The sequence below is a fragment of the Panthera pardus genome, unplaced genomic scaffold, assembly GCF_024362965.1.
Source record: "Panthera pardus isolate Hobbes unplaced genomic scaffold, ASM2436296v1 HiC_scaffold_6, whole genome shotgun sequence".
Taxonomy (NCBI): domain Eukaryota; kingdom Metazoa; phylum Chordata; class Mammalia; order Carnivora; family Felidae; genus Panthera; species Panthera pardus.
Genome location: NW_026526991.1, coordinates 32809 through 47006, shown reverse-complemented (window position 1 = coordinate 47006; position 14198 = coordinate 32809). Strand labels below are relative to the sequence as shown.

Here is a 14198-nt window from a genome sequence, read left to right as displayed (position 1 = left end):
TTTTATTTATTACTTATTATTATTTTATTTATTTATTTATGTATTTTTAAGATTTTATTTTTTTAAAAGCTTTGAGCTTTTGTAAAATTTTTAAATATTATTATTTTAAAATTTATTTTATTTATTACTTATTATTATTTTATTTATTTATTTATGTATTTTTAAGATTTTATTTTTTAAAAGCTTTGAGTTTTTGTAAAATTTTTAAATATTATCATTTTAAAATTTATTTTATTTACTTATTAATTAATTAATTAATTTTTAAGGTTTTACTTTTTTTAAAAGCTTTGAGCTTTTGTAAAATTTTTAATTATTATTGTTATTTTAACATTTATTTTATTTATTACTTATTATTTTATTTATTTATTTACTTGTTTGTTTGTTTTTAAGATTTTATTTTTTTTTTTAAAGCTTCGAGCTTTTCGCACAGCAAGTCTCCCTGTTCCAGGATGAGGAAGTGGGGCTCAGGACCTTGGGTGGCTTGCCAAGCTCACCTGCTGGTTGTGCTGGCTTGCGATGCCCGGCTGGGCGCTGGTCCTGTGCTGGGCCGGGCACGGGGCAGGAGGCTCCGGGCTGGGCTGGGTGTGCCCGGACGAAGAGCGTCTCATCCGTCCTGGGAGATGTGAGGGGGGCAGACACCTGGGCAGGAGGGACCAAAGTCCTCATGTACGGCCTTGGGGGAGTTAATGTGTAATATTCTAGAATATAAACTGGGCTGTGAGGCGTGATCTTGAGCCCAGACCTCCAGGAGTCGCCGGGAGCCACACCGGGAGCTGCCACCATGTCGGTGAGGATGCCGGCTTGCCCACTGCCCACCTCCTCCATTTCCCACATCTGTGCTTCAGTGGGGCAGCTGGCGGGGGGCGGGGGGAGCGCAGCTGGAGGAAAGCCACTGCCCCTCTCCGGGCCTCGGTTTCCCTGTCCGTAGACCGACCAAGTCGGACAGACGGTGTCCACAGCCCTCTAGGGTAGATGTTCTCCGCTCCCTCCACCACCACCCTGCTGGGGGAGCCGGAACCTACCTCTTCCCCTCTCTAGACTCCGTATCTCGTCCGTAATAATAACTGCCAACATCTACTGGGCTTTAACTTTTTTTTTTTTAAACGTTTATTTGTTTTTGAGAGACAGAGAATGAACAGGGGAGGGCCAGAGAGAGAGGGAGACACAGAATCTGAAGGAGGCTCCAGGCTCTGAGCTGTCAGCACAGAGCCCGACGCGGGGCTCGAACTCACGGACCGTGAGATCATGACCGGAGCCGAAGTCAAGAGTTGGACGCTCAACGGACTGAGCCACCCAGGGGCCCCTCTCTTCCCTTTTCTTATGAGGATACCAGTCACATTGGATTGAAGGCCCACCCTAAACAAATCTTAAGTTGATTACATCTGCAAAGACCCTGTTTCCAGATGGGTCGCATCCGTAAGTTTCAGGTGGACGTGACTTTTCGGGAGACGCTGTTCAAGCCAGTACCTGTAAGGTGCAGGATGTGACCGTGACTGGAGGGGTCAGTGTGGCAGGGATGATGCACTCCTCACCCCCTGCCTCCCAAGGGCAACTTTGTGGCCGAGAGACCTTCCCGTCTTTCCCCTTCTCTGGTCGTCCCATCCCTGCCCTCTCTTTCCTCCTTCTCCAGAGATCACCTAGTCCAAATATCCTACATTAATGATGGGAGAACCGAGGCCCAGAAAGGGAGGCAGCTGGCCCCAGGTCACTCAGCCAACCAGGGGCAGGGTCGGGACTCGATCCCTGACCACCGACTCCTGCCCCACTCCCCAAACTGGCTTTGCCCCCCGTTGTCTCTCTCAGACTTTGCTGAGTGAGGACAGGGATCCCGGGTCTGCACGCTCCCATCGGCACCCTTCTCTGTCCAGAGGCACCTGCCCCTGGCCTTTCTGGTGCTCCCGTCCCGTAGCAACCCCCACCTCTATCCTTGGGGGCTTTGCTCCTTCTGTTTCAGCCAGGCAGCTCCCAGGAGGTGGTAAGGGAATGGGGGTGCTCTTCCCTACACGGGCCCCAGCCTGACTGGTCCAGGGTCCGGGGGGGGGGTGGGTGGGCAACTGAGGGGAGACGAGAAGACTCAGCCCGCTCACGATGTCTGCTTGTAGCCGTGTGTGCGTCTCAGAGCGCCCATCTGTGACAGCTTGCTTTGTGGCAGGACATCTATGTTTCTGGTAACGTCTGAACATCTTTGGGAGGGACCGGATAACCTTGTCTCTGAGCAGCAAACTTGTCTATCTGTGAGACGCTGGAGGAGAATTTTAACCCAGCCTGTCTGGTTCTCAAGACGGCAATCCAGCTGTCACACCAAGCGTCCCTCTGACGGGTGAGGCTCTCCTGCCTCTAACCCCCCGTTTTCTCAACGGCGGGGAGATTTTTCCCACCGGGGGGCATTTGGCCACATCTGGGGACATTTGTGCTTGTCACAACTGGCGGGGAGGGTGCTTCTGGCATCTGGTGGATACAGACTGCCAGTTCCACACCCTCGGATGCACGGGCCATCCCCACGACAAAGAGTCATCCCGCCTCACCGGTGTCGGGGCTGCTGGCTCCACTCTCCTGGGCTGCGCACAGCCTCTTTTCAGACCTGCCTTTTGAAATGTCCCGCCCCTGGGACAGCCGGGCAAGCCCGCCGTGTGTGTGCACACTGGATCGCCTTCCCCCTTGGTAAAAAGAAGGCAGCTGCCAGTGGGGGAGCATTGACTATCCTCCCAAGGACGCTGCCCTTGGCTGTCAGCAAAGCGCCCCAGCCTGTGAGTTTCAGGCGTGCGGGCTCCAGGAAAAAACCCAAAATCTGTGAACAGAAATCGCACAATGTAAACGTGTTCTCCCACGGGATGTTTGAGATCTTCGGTACCTGCTGCGTGTGTCCTCTCCCCCCCACCCCCAACCACACGCCTTCCGAGCATGGATATGGAAAAAGGGACATTTTGTAAGTGTTGGGTAATGAGCTTTGAAAATAGCTTCAAGGGGCGCCTGGGTGGCTCCGTCGGTTGGGTGTCTGACGCCTGCTCAGGTCGAGATCTCACGGTCTGTGGGTCTGAGCAGACCCACCCCGCCCCCCTTCCCCGGGCTCTGCGCTGACAGCTCAGAGCCTGGAGCCTGCTTCGGATTCTGTGTCTCCCTCTCTGTCTCTCTCAAAAATAAATAAATAAGCATTTAAAAAAATAGCCATCCTCCCTCCCCATTAAAAAAAAAAAAAGAGAGAGATAGCTTCAAGACCCTTCCTTTAACCACAGAGCAGCTGTGGGAAACTTGTGCTATATAGAAATCTAGGTGCTGTTAAGGTCCTATGGAAAAAGGAGTGAGTTGATCATAACAGCAAGTAATCATAATGGTATCCGTCCCTCGATTTGCCTGTAGTTCATGCCAGCCTCTATGTCTGGGGCTCTGCAAACGTGACCTTGCCCCTCCCAACGGCCTGAAGGTGGGTGCTACTAACCTCAGGGCCCCCGGCAGTGTCTGTCACAGAGGGGGCGGCTTAGCACTGGTTGTGAATGGATAAATCAAATGAGCCCATTTTATAGATGAGGAAAGTAAGGTCTGGAGAGGGACTTTGATAGGACATGTCAAGACATGTGACTTACAGAGCTTTATAGTTCCTGGTTTTGGATGGGCCAAGCCCTGCACGCCTCTGTTACAATCACTTTCTGTTAGTAAAATGGCTCCAAGGTTTTGCAGAAGCTGAACACATCCTCATTTGGGGGGTTCTGCTAAGGGTGCCTTCATCACCTGAACCTATTTGGGAACTGTAAGGTCAGCACAGACCACAGTACCCACTTCACAGATGGGCATACTGAGGATCCCCCAGCTGGGCCCCATGTGTCCACATTCAGCTGTTCTCATCAGGCTGGGTGGATGAGAGTGAAGCAAAGCAGGGAAGAGGGAGTTCTAGAAGGCTCTGACCAGCGCACTCTAGCTTTTTCCCTTCCCAGCTCAGTGCCCCGTGAGAAGGTGCCTGTGAATGGGGGCCGCCAGCAGAAGGGCTCTGGGCATGTGCGTGACGTGCTTCTCCGTTGGCACAGGGAAATTTTGAGATCGTGAACATGGACATGAAGTTGGGCTCAACCCTGAAGATCAAGGGCAAGATCGCCAGTGACGCCGTTGGGTGAGCAAGGGGAGAGGCCGGGTGGGCCCGACCCGGGGAGGGGGGCTGTCCACAGGCCTGGAAGGTGGGGGCAGGCAGGGCAGCCTTGTGAGATGGTCACAGGGGAGAGCGACCTCAGGGGCCTTTTTTTTTTTTTAAATCCTTTGCTCGTGCTCACATCCCTGCCATGCCCCCGGCTGGCTCCCCTCCTGTTAGGGGCCTGCCTTCACCTCCGAGGCTAGGTTTGGGGACCCCCAGAATTTCACAACTCGTGCTATTTGCTCAACTCCGTGGCCCCCAAAGACACTGAAGGGGGTAGGCAGAGAAGCCCCTAGAGATCTGCCCAGCCCCCTGTGGGTCAGGTGTCTCTAGGGAAAGCCAATTCCACCCCCCCGCCCTCCACCGCCCTCCTCACCCAGCTGAATGGGCAGAGGCCAGCCTTTCACACACGTTACACCAGAGAGAGCCACCAGGGGGCGCCAAGTGGTCTCTTTTGTATCCTCTCCCTTAGAACTAGCCGCACTTCTAATTCCGTTGTTAACAGCTCGGCACTCGGGCTCTCCCGTGGGCAGAACACGGTTACAGAATTTCTTGGGACTGATCCGCAACCGCTTTTGGTTGAGGAGAGGCGGGCAGAGGCGTAGGGTAGGAGCCAAGAGGAAAATGGCTCCTTTCTCCTACTTGGGTTCCCTAAGTATACGGTCATGGTCTGAGACCTCCCAGTGAAGGCACCCTATTCATGACTCAGAATGTTCTACTCTCAGGGACCTTGGCGGTCTGACCCAGGCTGTAGGGATCCTGTCAACAGGTCACACGGCCCCCTGATCGAATACCTGGAATGACAGGGAGCTCGCCACTTGAGGTTAGCCGTTCATGGCCACACTCAGCGGATCTTCAGATACCTAAGGACAATGCTCTCCCCCAAGGACAGGTACCCCGAACTCCTGAGATTGTCACTATCAGTCCCCCTCCTATCGAGAGCCTTAGTCCCTGTGCCAAATGGAATGACGCTCCAGTGCTGAGTCCCGAGCAGGTTGTCACCTCCTTTGTTTTAAGGCACAGGCCTCTGTTAACGCTTTTCTTTTGGGATTTCTTTCAGCTTGTGGTCAACCAAGACCCCACGACCCAAGCAGCTTTACCCAGGGCCGGCCCCTAATCCTTGTCACCCCCTTTCCCTGCAGATTTGCCCTTAATCTGGGCCAGGGGTCATCTAAAGTCGACCTGCATTTCAACCCACGCTTCAGTGAATCCGTCATTGTCTGCAACTCACTGGATGGCACCTGGGGGGAGGAGCAGAAGGATGGTCACATGTGCTTCAGCCCAGGGTCAGAGGTCAAGGTGAGGTCAGAGAGGAGAGGCGCCCGAGGAGGATGTCAAAGAGAGAGCCCAGGTGGGGGCGGGGGGCACCCTGGCCTAGACCTGGGTTTGGCACTGTTGAGGCCAACCCCGGGGCTGCCGTGGCCCGTTTTCCAGGGCCGCCGGCCTCCCTGACACCCTCCCTCCTGCCGCAGTTCACCGTGACCTTTGACAATGACGGATTCAAAGTGAAGTTGTCAGACGGGCACCAGTTGACCTTCCCCAACAGAATGGGCCACAGCCACCTGAGCTACCTGAGCATACAGGGTGGGTTGAGCATCACCTCCTTCAAGATCGACTGAGCGGAGAGCACCTCACCGGAGTCAAAGACCCCACTGCGGATTCCCGATCCTGAGCTCCCGCTCCGTCACAGATCAGCGGCCGCTGAGTCCCGGCTGCTGGCCAGCAGTTCCTGCCCCTGGGACCCTACTTCCCTCCCCTGAGCCTGAGACCAGACAAAAGAAGCCGCCTTTACCTAGCCTTCCTGCGTCAGTGCTTGTGGTCATTCCCATAGCGCTCCCAGCAGCCTCGTGCGACAGGGAAGGAAACTGAGGCATAAGGTCGGAGCGCTGCGAGGTGGGGGTTGGGACATTCTCCCAAACACCTCTAAGCACCCGCTGCAGCCTCTCGGTCCCCAGTTATCACCGGGGCAAGTGATTAGTGATTACGGAGGGGGGGTTACGGAGCAGGCCCCGGTTCCAGGCACCTGGGCCAGGGGCTGTTCCAGGAACTGTAGATAAGGGCTCCCACCTGGGCCTCTTATCGCTGGAACATTCATTCCAGCCTGGTTACTCATTACCCCCTGCTTTGGCCCCTCCCCTCGCTGGGGGCCCTGGGGGTGTGGGTTTGGGGGGGGGGGAAGAGATTCTTTGGTTTTCCAAACCCGATGCTGAAGGTATTTTAAGCAGGTGGAGCTGACTTTGTTCTCCCAAGTCCCCAAGCATCTTGCAGGACGCCTTTTATCAAAAAGCCTTTTTTAATCAGGACCCCGAAGCAGGTCTGGGGTGCACAGGAAGGTGGGATTCCTCCCCTGTGAGGTCGCACCTGACTTTTCTCTGGGGTTGGAATGTTGGGGAAGCAGCCTTAGCAAGGGCTGGGGCTCTGACGGGTGCAGGAGGAACCCTGCTGGGGGCAGCTCCGGGATGAGCTGGGGCAGGACGTCCCTTAGGGAGAGGAGACAAAGGCCCTGTGTGGTATGCTCCCCGTCCCCCCCCCCCCCCCCAGCAAGGACAGCTTTTCCAGCACAAAGGCTATACTGTGAGGTTGGGCTCTCCAGCCAGTGGGGGTGGCAGAGGGTGGGGGGTGAGCCTAAGGAACGGCCCTGGGTCCAGAGTGGCAAGGGGCTAGGTAATGCAGCCCAGCAGGGCCCACGGGAACACCCAGGTCCCAGAACAAGCCTGGTCTCCTCCGGCCTCCCTCCCATGTCTGTCCTGCAGAGGCGTGGAGGGGCTTGGGGGCAACTGGGTTCTCCCATCTATCGTGGACAGGACGTAGCTATTCGGTGCTGGCTCTGCACTGTTCATGGGCAGTGCCCTGAGCCCTGGCAGGGTCCTGAGCCCACGGCCAGCTGGTCACACCTTGACTTCATCGTCCTCCTCAGCATCAGCAAACTCAAAGGTGTTTGCTTGCACCGTGCTGGGCACGGGGGCCCTGCTGCCCGCCTGGGGTGCCCCCCACTCTTCGTCCAGGCTCTCCCAAGAAGCCCGAGCCTGGGGCAGGACCCCCGCTAGCTCTCGCCGGGCATCGATCTCAGTATAGCGGTGGCTACCCTGGCTGCCCCCCCAGCCTGCTCCCCAGTGCCTGCTAGGGGCCGTGTCAGCAGGTATACGGGGACACTCTCCCACCACACTGGCCCTCACCTCAGCCAGAGGGCTCAACCCGGCAGTCACCCCATTGGGGCAGTGTCCACGTGGTTGGGGGTTTGAGGCAGGGGCTGGGGGTCTTGCGGCAGGGGCTGGGGAACTTGAAGCAGGGGCTGGGGAACTTGAAGCAGGGGCTGGGGTCGTCTCAGCTGCAGAGGCTTCTGAAAGGCTCATGACCCCCAGCAGCTCGCTGAGGAGAGATGGCCCCAGGTCGAGGTCCAGGCGGAAGGACAGGAGGGAGTCAGAGCGGCGAAGCTCGGGCTCGGAGGGGAAGGCACTATCACGTTCTCGGTCACGAGGCTTTTCCGGGCGAGGCAGGCGGGAGATAGTGCAGAACCCGGAGTCCGGGCCTAGAAGAATGGGGAGAAGGGTCATAGCTGGGGTCCCTAACCAGGAATCGGGGCGGGGAGGGCCAGGACCAACCCTAGCTTGCTGTGTGGCCTCTAACACGTCACTCTCTCATCCGGCCTCAGATTCTCCCATCTTTCCAATATAGCGAACCCTGAAGTTTCTCACGGGATCTTTCTATCAACCCAGAAGTTGAAAATGGACACAATTCTCATTCCCACTTTGCAGACGTAGAAAGGGAAGGCTCAGTCTGGGACAAGGGGAGAGGCTTGCCCAGGGTCATAGGGTCTGAAGGGGGCAGAGGCAAGCCTGGAGCTCAAAACGTCCTGACTCGCAGTCCCAACTGATGGCCACGGTCCTCTTGCATGACAGTGGCCGATGGCTGCCGGCGAACCCATAGCACGTGGACGGGTTTGTGGGCACGGGGACGGAACTAGCAAGCTGGGGTCTGACTGCACAGAAATCACAGACTCAAAGGACAGGCGGATGCCCTGCGAAGGACCTCTGGTCCAGCCTCTGGCTCCAAAACTACCATGCCCGAGGCACAGTGTGGTCACTGTGGACCAGCCCTCAGCGGAGTTTTGAGCTGCGTTGCTGGGGGCGGAGCACCCGAGGAAGCCCCTGGCAGTGGGGCAAAGCCACAGGGCAGAGAACGGCCACCAGGTGGCAGCAGGGGCCCTGCTTCCCAAGGCGAGCTGTCCAGCGGAGCTAAGGTTGCACCTGCCAGTCCCCCACCACGGCCGGGAGGGCCCCCTGGCTTCTGTCCGCGTGAGTGGTTTTTCCAAATTTGTCAGGTTCTGTGCAAATAACAAAAACACAGCAACAGCCCCGATGTCCTGTCGCTGAGTCTTAGCAATGACCCTAATGGACCCATTACACATACAGGCCAGGATTGAGCCTGCAGAGGTCAGCCGGCGTGCTGGACACCGGGTAGAACCAGGATTCTAATCCAGAGCCCAGACTCTCAGTCTCGCCACCGTGTCATTCTGACACGAGGGGGCTGCTTCCGTGGAAGGGGACGGGCTGGTTCAGCCATGGGCCCGGACACAGGGAGGCGAGTTAGAGTCGGGGAGAGCTGGACCGCCCTCCCCTCCCCTCTCAACCTCAGCGCGCTTTGCGGAGTGAGCTGGTTTGCGACCCTTGTCCCCGCCCCACCCCCCCACCAACCCCTTCCATGGTCTGGGGTTCGGGCCTGACCTCCACGGTGGGACCAAACTAACGCGGGGCAAAGAGCTCACTTGGTGGCTCGGCCGTCCCACCGAACACCCTGGGCCTCGGCACCTGACGAACGAGTGGCCAGCCCAGGCCCTCACCGTAACCGGAGTGGCCGTCTGTGGAGCTGGCAGGGTTGCGGTCGAAGGTGAGTTTGCTGACCACGAGGCTGTCGTAGGCGGCCTGGTTGAGCTGGGGCAGGGAGATGGCGTTCTTGATGATGGGGGACACGGCGGGCGGAGCAGGCGAGGGTGCGGGCGGGGAAGCCATCCGCCGGGGCGGTGCCCCTACCCTCCGCACCTGCTGTAGCTTCTTGGCCAGGAAGCTGCGGGGTGAGCGGTGAGTGCTCCCCGAGCTGCCACCGTGGTTGCTGAGGAAGGACGTGTCGCCGAAGACGTCCCCGCCGCGGCCCACGTGCATGGTGTGGCGGAAGTCGCCGAGTGGGGGGCTGATCATGTCTGCCGTCAGCCGCCTCTTCCCCTGTGAGCCGGACACCCAGCCAACCGGCGAGAGCTTGCCCAGGCTCATGGCAGGGGCTCCTCCGGCCCCCTGGGGGCCTGGCATCAGCTCCCGCTCTTCACGGTGGATGGTCCGGGCCCCCCCCTCCCTGGGGCCGGGGCTCAGGATCCACTTCTCAGCTCCTTCCTTCCCAGAGGAAGGGGGGTGGACGGAGGCTGCTCCTGTGCGCTCCTGAGGTGCTGCCCCCTCGCGTGTCCCTGAGGCCTGGCTCTCGGCCCCGTGGAAACCGCTACGGATGCCTGTCCCGACACGGAGAAGGTACCAGATGCGCCTCAAGCGCCAGCTGCCCCTCTCTGCCCGGCGGTGGAGACCTGAAAGAAAGACAACGATGGTAGGCCCCGTTGGGGATCCTGGGTCACACAGCGAAAGGGAACAAGTGATTATACCCACCAACCCCGATGGGGGATACCGCCCACGTGCTGAGCGGGCGCGCAGATGACAGGCCGGACAATTCCGGGAGGAGGACGACGCTTAGGACCAGGCAAAGCAAACAATAGTGACCCAGTAGGAATTGTGGTTGTTGCCTGTGAACAGGTATGGACCGGAGGGGGGCACGAAACAATTCATCGGGCTGCACGCTTGAGACGTCTCTCTGTAAAAAGCATGAATGGTCCTTGTACGGAGGCCGTTTATGAAGCACCTACTAAGTGCCAAGAAATGACCTGTTACTCGTGTCATTCACACGACACCCCGGAGGGAGGCGCTATTTTATTTTGTATTCTTTCATTTTTTAAAGTTAACTTATTTTGAGAGCGAGCGAGCAGCGAGGAACAGAGAGAGAGAGAGAGAGAGAGAGAGAGAAAATCCCAAGCAGGCTCCACACCATCAGTGCAGAGCCCGATGCGGGGCTGAAACTCACAAACCGCAAGATCGTGACCGGAGCCGGTGTCGGGCGCTTAACCGACTGAGCTACCCAGCCGCCCCGGGAGGCACTATTTTAGGGAGGAGAAACTGAGGCACAGAGAAGTGAAGTGACTTGCTTGAGGCTACATAGTAAAAATGGTGAGGCAGAGCCCTCCCGACCCAGAGTCCTCGAGCCCCAAGCTACATTCTCTTCTGCGGGCGCGTTGAGCAAATCACCTCCCTTCTCTGTGGGTGAAATTGTCTTTCACTCGGAGAGGCCAGGAGGGAGGAGGTGCCTTGCCACAGGCTTTGTGCACTGCTGTGTAAACAGCCTGCGCAGAGGTTCCTTAGAACCCTCCGCCTTCAAGGTGCTTCCTGGAAAAAGGATCCTGTGGTCAAAAGTGGCTTTTTCCAGCTGCCTACTGCATGCCTGAGCATATTCAAGGCTCTGAGAAGGCCCGCAGGAAAGACCTTTACCATTAATTTTTCAAATTGACGTAGGAGCCTTGTTGTCAGGGAACAAGTTTTGGAAAGAGCTCAGCAGGTGCCAAAAGCGATTCCTTCCCCACTCCGTCCCCTCCTGATCTCCCCCACCTCCTCCCCAGCCCCAACCTTCTCTAAGCTTCTTCTGGTCTGATCCCATCCCTTCTAGCATCATAGAAAGTGCAGTCTGGAAAGTGCAGACACCTATGAGCCTACGGTCTGACCTCTGGTTTTCCTGTGGCCCACAAAGGGTCCAAGTTTGCTCCAGGTCCTATCAAGAGAGCTAGTTGAGACTTGAACTCAGAGCCTCTGACTCATGGCCCTCTGATCGGCTCCTGGAGCCCCGTCTTGTCTCCCTAGATTGGCAACACACTCTGAAGGTGGGGCGGCTGCCTGGATTTTCCTGCCTTCCTCCCTCCCAGCACCCAGCCTGGGCTCCGCACCAGCCAGGTGCCAAATCAACAGGGGTTCAATCACAAGAGATCTTAGTGATGACCTTCACACCAAAGGATCACCCTTTGCCACCTTCCAAGTGAGGGTAGGTGGGGGATTCAAAGGCCTCGCAGGGTGACCTTGAGCAAGTCACTTACCTCCACAGGTGTGGGGCCTCAGCTGATAAAAGTTGATAAGACCTAGATGTGTGCCTCAACTTTTTTTTTTCCGCTTGTTTTTAAATACCGCTGCCACCTCCAACATACAAAATCTCAATACTGCCCTTTGAATGTTATTTGAAATTCAAAATCGGTTAAATAACAAGATAAAAAACAAAGAAAGCAATAAAACAAAGCTAGCTTTGTTCTCGGACTGCATTCTGGTCCCTTCCCACCATCTGATCCACCCCCCAGCCCTAACTCCTCCCCCTTGGAGGGGGGGGTGTCTGAATCATCCCTTTCCCTGGCACCCCCAGCACCAAGAAGTCCTCGTGGAATGTTTGCTGAAGTTAGGAAGCACTCTGCAGCTGGCCACCCATTACATGATGTCATCCGACTCCAAAGGCCCCGCTGTTGAGGTCATGAGGGTGAGCCCATTTTTACAAGCAGAGCCGAGGTTCCGAGGGAAGGGACTTGGCCAAGGTCACCTGGCAGGTGCATGGCACGGGCCAGGTTTCCTAGCTCTGCAGAGACGACGGATGAATCTCTGGGCGGGAAAGGAACGGGCCGGGGGCGGGGGCGTCACTCTGAATGCCACGTGAGGGGCCACTGTGTCTGCCGTGTGGCTCCACCCACCTCTCTCCCAGCGTCCACCTTGAAGGAGCCACTCTTCCCTCCACCGAGAGGACTCTGGCCCCCACCTAATCCCCATGACCGCCTTAACTCTCGAGACCAGCTTCTGCTCCAGTCTTGCGACGCTCCCACCTCCCCAGTGCCCCTGGGCACCTCTGAAAGGTCTCTCCTTACCTCTCCACCTTGCCCGCTGCGACAGAGAGACACTGCCGGGTGGTGGGGCCAAGGACAGGGCAGTGCTACTGGGGACCCGTTTTCCCACGTGGGAAACAATAACAGCATCGAAATCTGGTTTTTTTCCAAAAGGAGCGGGAAGAGCGGAAGGTGCTGTAATTAAACCCCCAGGTCCCGGAGTCAGGTGGCCCTGGTTCAAATCCAACATATGAACACGAACATCTCTGACTCTGGGCGTCCTTGGTGGGAGCTATTTGGCACCTGACACTGACTTCAGGGTATCGCTGGCAATCAGGTGTGTCCCATCTGGCCCTGGAGGAAGAAGGGCTCCAGGCGTCCTGGTGCAAAGCCTACCTCCCTGTTGATGCGCATGACACCCATTTTACAGGTGAAAACAATGAGGCGTAGAAAAGGGGACCGACTTGCCCCGAGTCACAGAGCAAGAAAAAAAAAAAGTGGTGTGGCTGGCAGCCTCCCCAGGATTCTGTCACCATCACTAGTAAATGCCAGGGGAGGGATAGGACCACAGCGGCGGGGCGAGGGGCGGGGGAACAGCTGTGGCAGGAGGCAATGCCCAGCTGCCGAGCTCCAGAAGGGCAGGCCTGGGAAGCAGGAGGCTGAGCTGTGCGGCTTTGGTGCCGGTGACCAGGCAAGAGTGGTCACCAAGCGGCCTGGGAGTCCTAGCAGTCCTCATATTTACCCTACAGAAGACAGTCAGGCAGGGGCACTTGGTAAGAGGTTACTCAATGGTGGTAATGACGCAAGGACAGGGTTTGAGGCTGAGGGCAGGGACCGCACGTTAGGAGAGGCCGACAGGGGCCGCTGTGGAGGCACCTGTGGTTCAGAGGAGGCTGGGGGCTGTCTGACATTGGGGGAGGGGGCAGAGGCTGGGGCGGCTGCACCCCTGCGCTCACCTGGGGGTCACCCCAGGTACTGGTGCCTGCCAGCTCACCACCTGTCATCCAGGAGGCCACTCACACGCACACAGCCCCTTCCCCACCAGTGTCCAGCTGGTTAACATCCCAGACCGCTGGACAGCATGACGGTGCCTGGATGAGGGCTGCTATGGCCCTGGAATAAAACGTCAAGTCCCTGGGGCCTCTCATACCCCTGGAAGGCACACCCCATCCCCCAACCCGGTCAAGGTGGAGACAGGAGCAAAGTGAGGCCAGAAAGGGGCAGCAAGCTGTTTGCAGGGGCAGCGCGGACCCTGGGACAGGACTCTGAGGGGTTAGATGGGAGCACCAGGGGCCATGGGGGAGTAAGAGGAAAGCAGGTTAGAGCCCAAGCCCTCCACTCGGTGAGGCGGGAGGGCCGCGGCCCAAGTGTCGCACAGTCCTGGGTTCCAGCCCCCCCCCCCCCAACGCGTTTGCTGCGGCCTCGGGGGGTAGTCCCACCGCCTCTCTAGGCCTCAGTTTCCCGGGCTAGCAAATGGGCTTCAAGCTGGGCGGACCTTGCGTGGTCGAGGCAAGAACAGAACAATGTCGAGGCCGGTCGAGATTGGAAGTCCGGGAAAGACTTTGGCCAGAAAACGTTCCCTCTGGGAGGCAAGGAGTTCGGATGGGGAGGGTCGCTCCACGGGGGAGGGGAGAAGGGACAGCCGGCTGTCGTGGCCCGAGGGGAACCGGACGGGATGACCTCATCCCTGCTCGGCCTGGAATGCGGCGGTTGGGGAGGGGGCAGGGTGCCTGGTCCATCTCCCCTGCGGTCCCTCCCGCCCCCCACTTCCCGCTCTCCGCGCCGGCCTCGCCAAGGGGCCCGACATTCCGGCACTTTCGCCCCCTCCCCGTTCCTTCCCTTCCTTTCCCAGGGCAGGAAGGAGCGTAGACGGCCCTCCGCGCGCCCCCTCCTCCCGCAGCCGGCTTTACCGCTCGCCCGCTCCAGTGCTCTGCGCCCCTCCGCTCGCCCGGGACCTTGCAAAACCACCCCCAAACTCGGAGGGTCCCCGCGCCCTGCGCGACGGGCCTTCCTGTTGGCACCCGGGGCGCCTTGGGCAGGCTGGCCTCCTCCCTCCCTCCCCCCCCCCCCCTCCCCGGTCCGGTCCCCGGGAGCCTAAGAGGGTGCCGGGTCCCCCCCCACCGTCCCGCCGGCGTCCAC

At 57.9% G+C, this 14198-nt stretch overlaps 2 protein-coding genes and 1 long non-coding RNA gene across 3 annotated transcripts in view; 2 read left to right on the top strand and 1 right to left on the bottom strand.

The window, feature by feature from the left end:
* The first annotated feature begins 658 nt into the window (after positions 1 to 658).
* LGALS2 (galectin 2) lies at positions 659 to 5768 on the top strand. The gene is made up of 4 exons (XM_019446832.2): positions 659 to 787; positions 4020 to 4102; positions 5263 to 5419; positions 5593 to 5768. The coding sequence occupies exons 1-4, from the start codon at positions 782 to 784 to the stop codon at positions 5737 to 5739; spliced, it is 393 nt and encodes a 130-aa protein (XP_019302377.1). The 5' UTR covers positions 659 to 781; the 3' UTR covers positions 5740 to 5768.
* A 626-nt stretch (positions 5769 to 6394) lies between these two features.
* The window catches only part of CDC42EP1 (CDC42 effector protein 1), a 7960-nt gene continuing 156 nt past the window's right edge, over positions 6395 to 14198 (bottom strand). Inside the window, exons 2-3 of the mRNA XM_053894996.1 lie at positions 8961 to 9689; positions 6395 to 7649 (exon numbers count right to left, since the gene is read on the bottom strand). Coding sequence (XP_053750971.1) covers positions 7009 to 7649; positions 8961 to 9423 — 1104 coding nt within the window. The 5' untranslated portion in view covers positions 9424 to 9689 and the 3' untranslated portion in view covers positions 6395 to 7008. The remainder of the gene's footprint in view (positions 7650 to 8960; positions 9690 to 14198) is intronic.
* The window catches only part of LOC109265230 (uncharacterized), a 26037-nt gene continuing 24500 nt past the window's right edge, over positions 12662 to 14198 (top strand). Inside the window, exon 1 of the long non-coding RNA XR_008419499.1 lies at positions 12662 to 12832. This is a non-coding gene — a long non-coding RNA (uncharacterized LOC109265230). The remainder of the gene's footprint in view (positions 12833 to 14198) is intronic.

Coding starts and splice junctions, on each gene's coding strand:
- LGALS2 (XM_019446832.2), top strand. Junction 4,103..5,262: donor ATCGCCAGTGACGCCGTTGG/GTGAGCAAGGGG, acceptor CTTTCCCTGCAG/ATTTGCCCTTAATCTGGGCC. Junction 5,420..5,592: donor GCCCAGGGTCAGAGGTCAAG/GTGAGGTCAGAG, acceptor CTCCTGCCGCAG/TTCACCGTGACCTTTGACAA.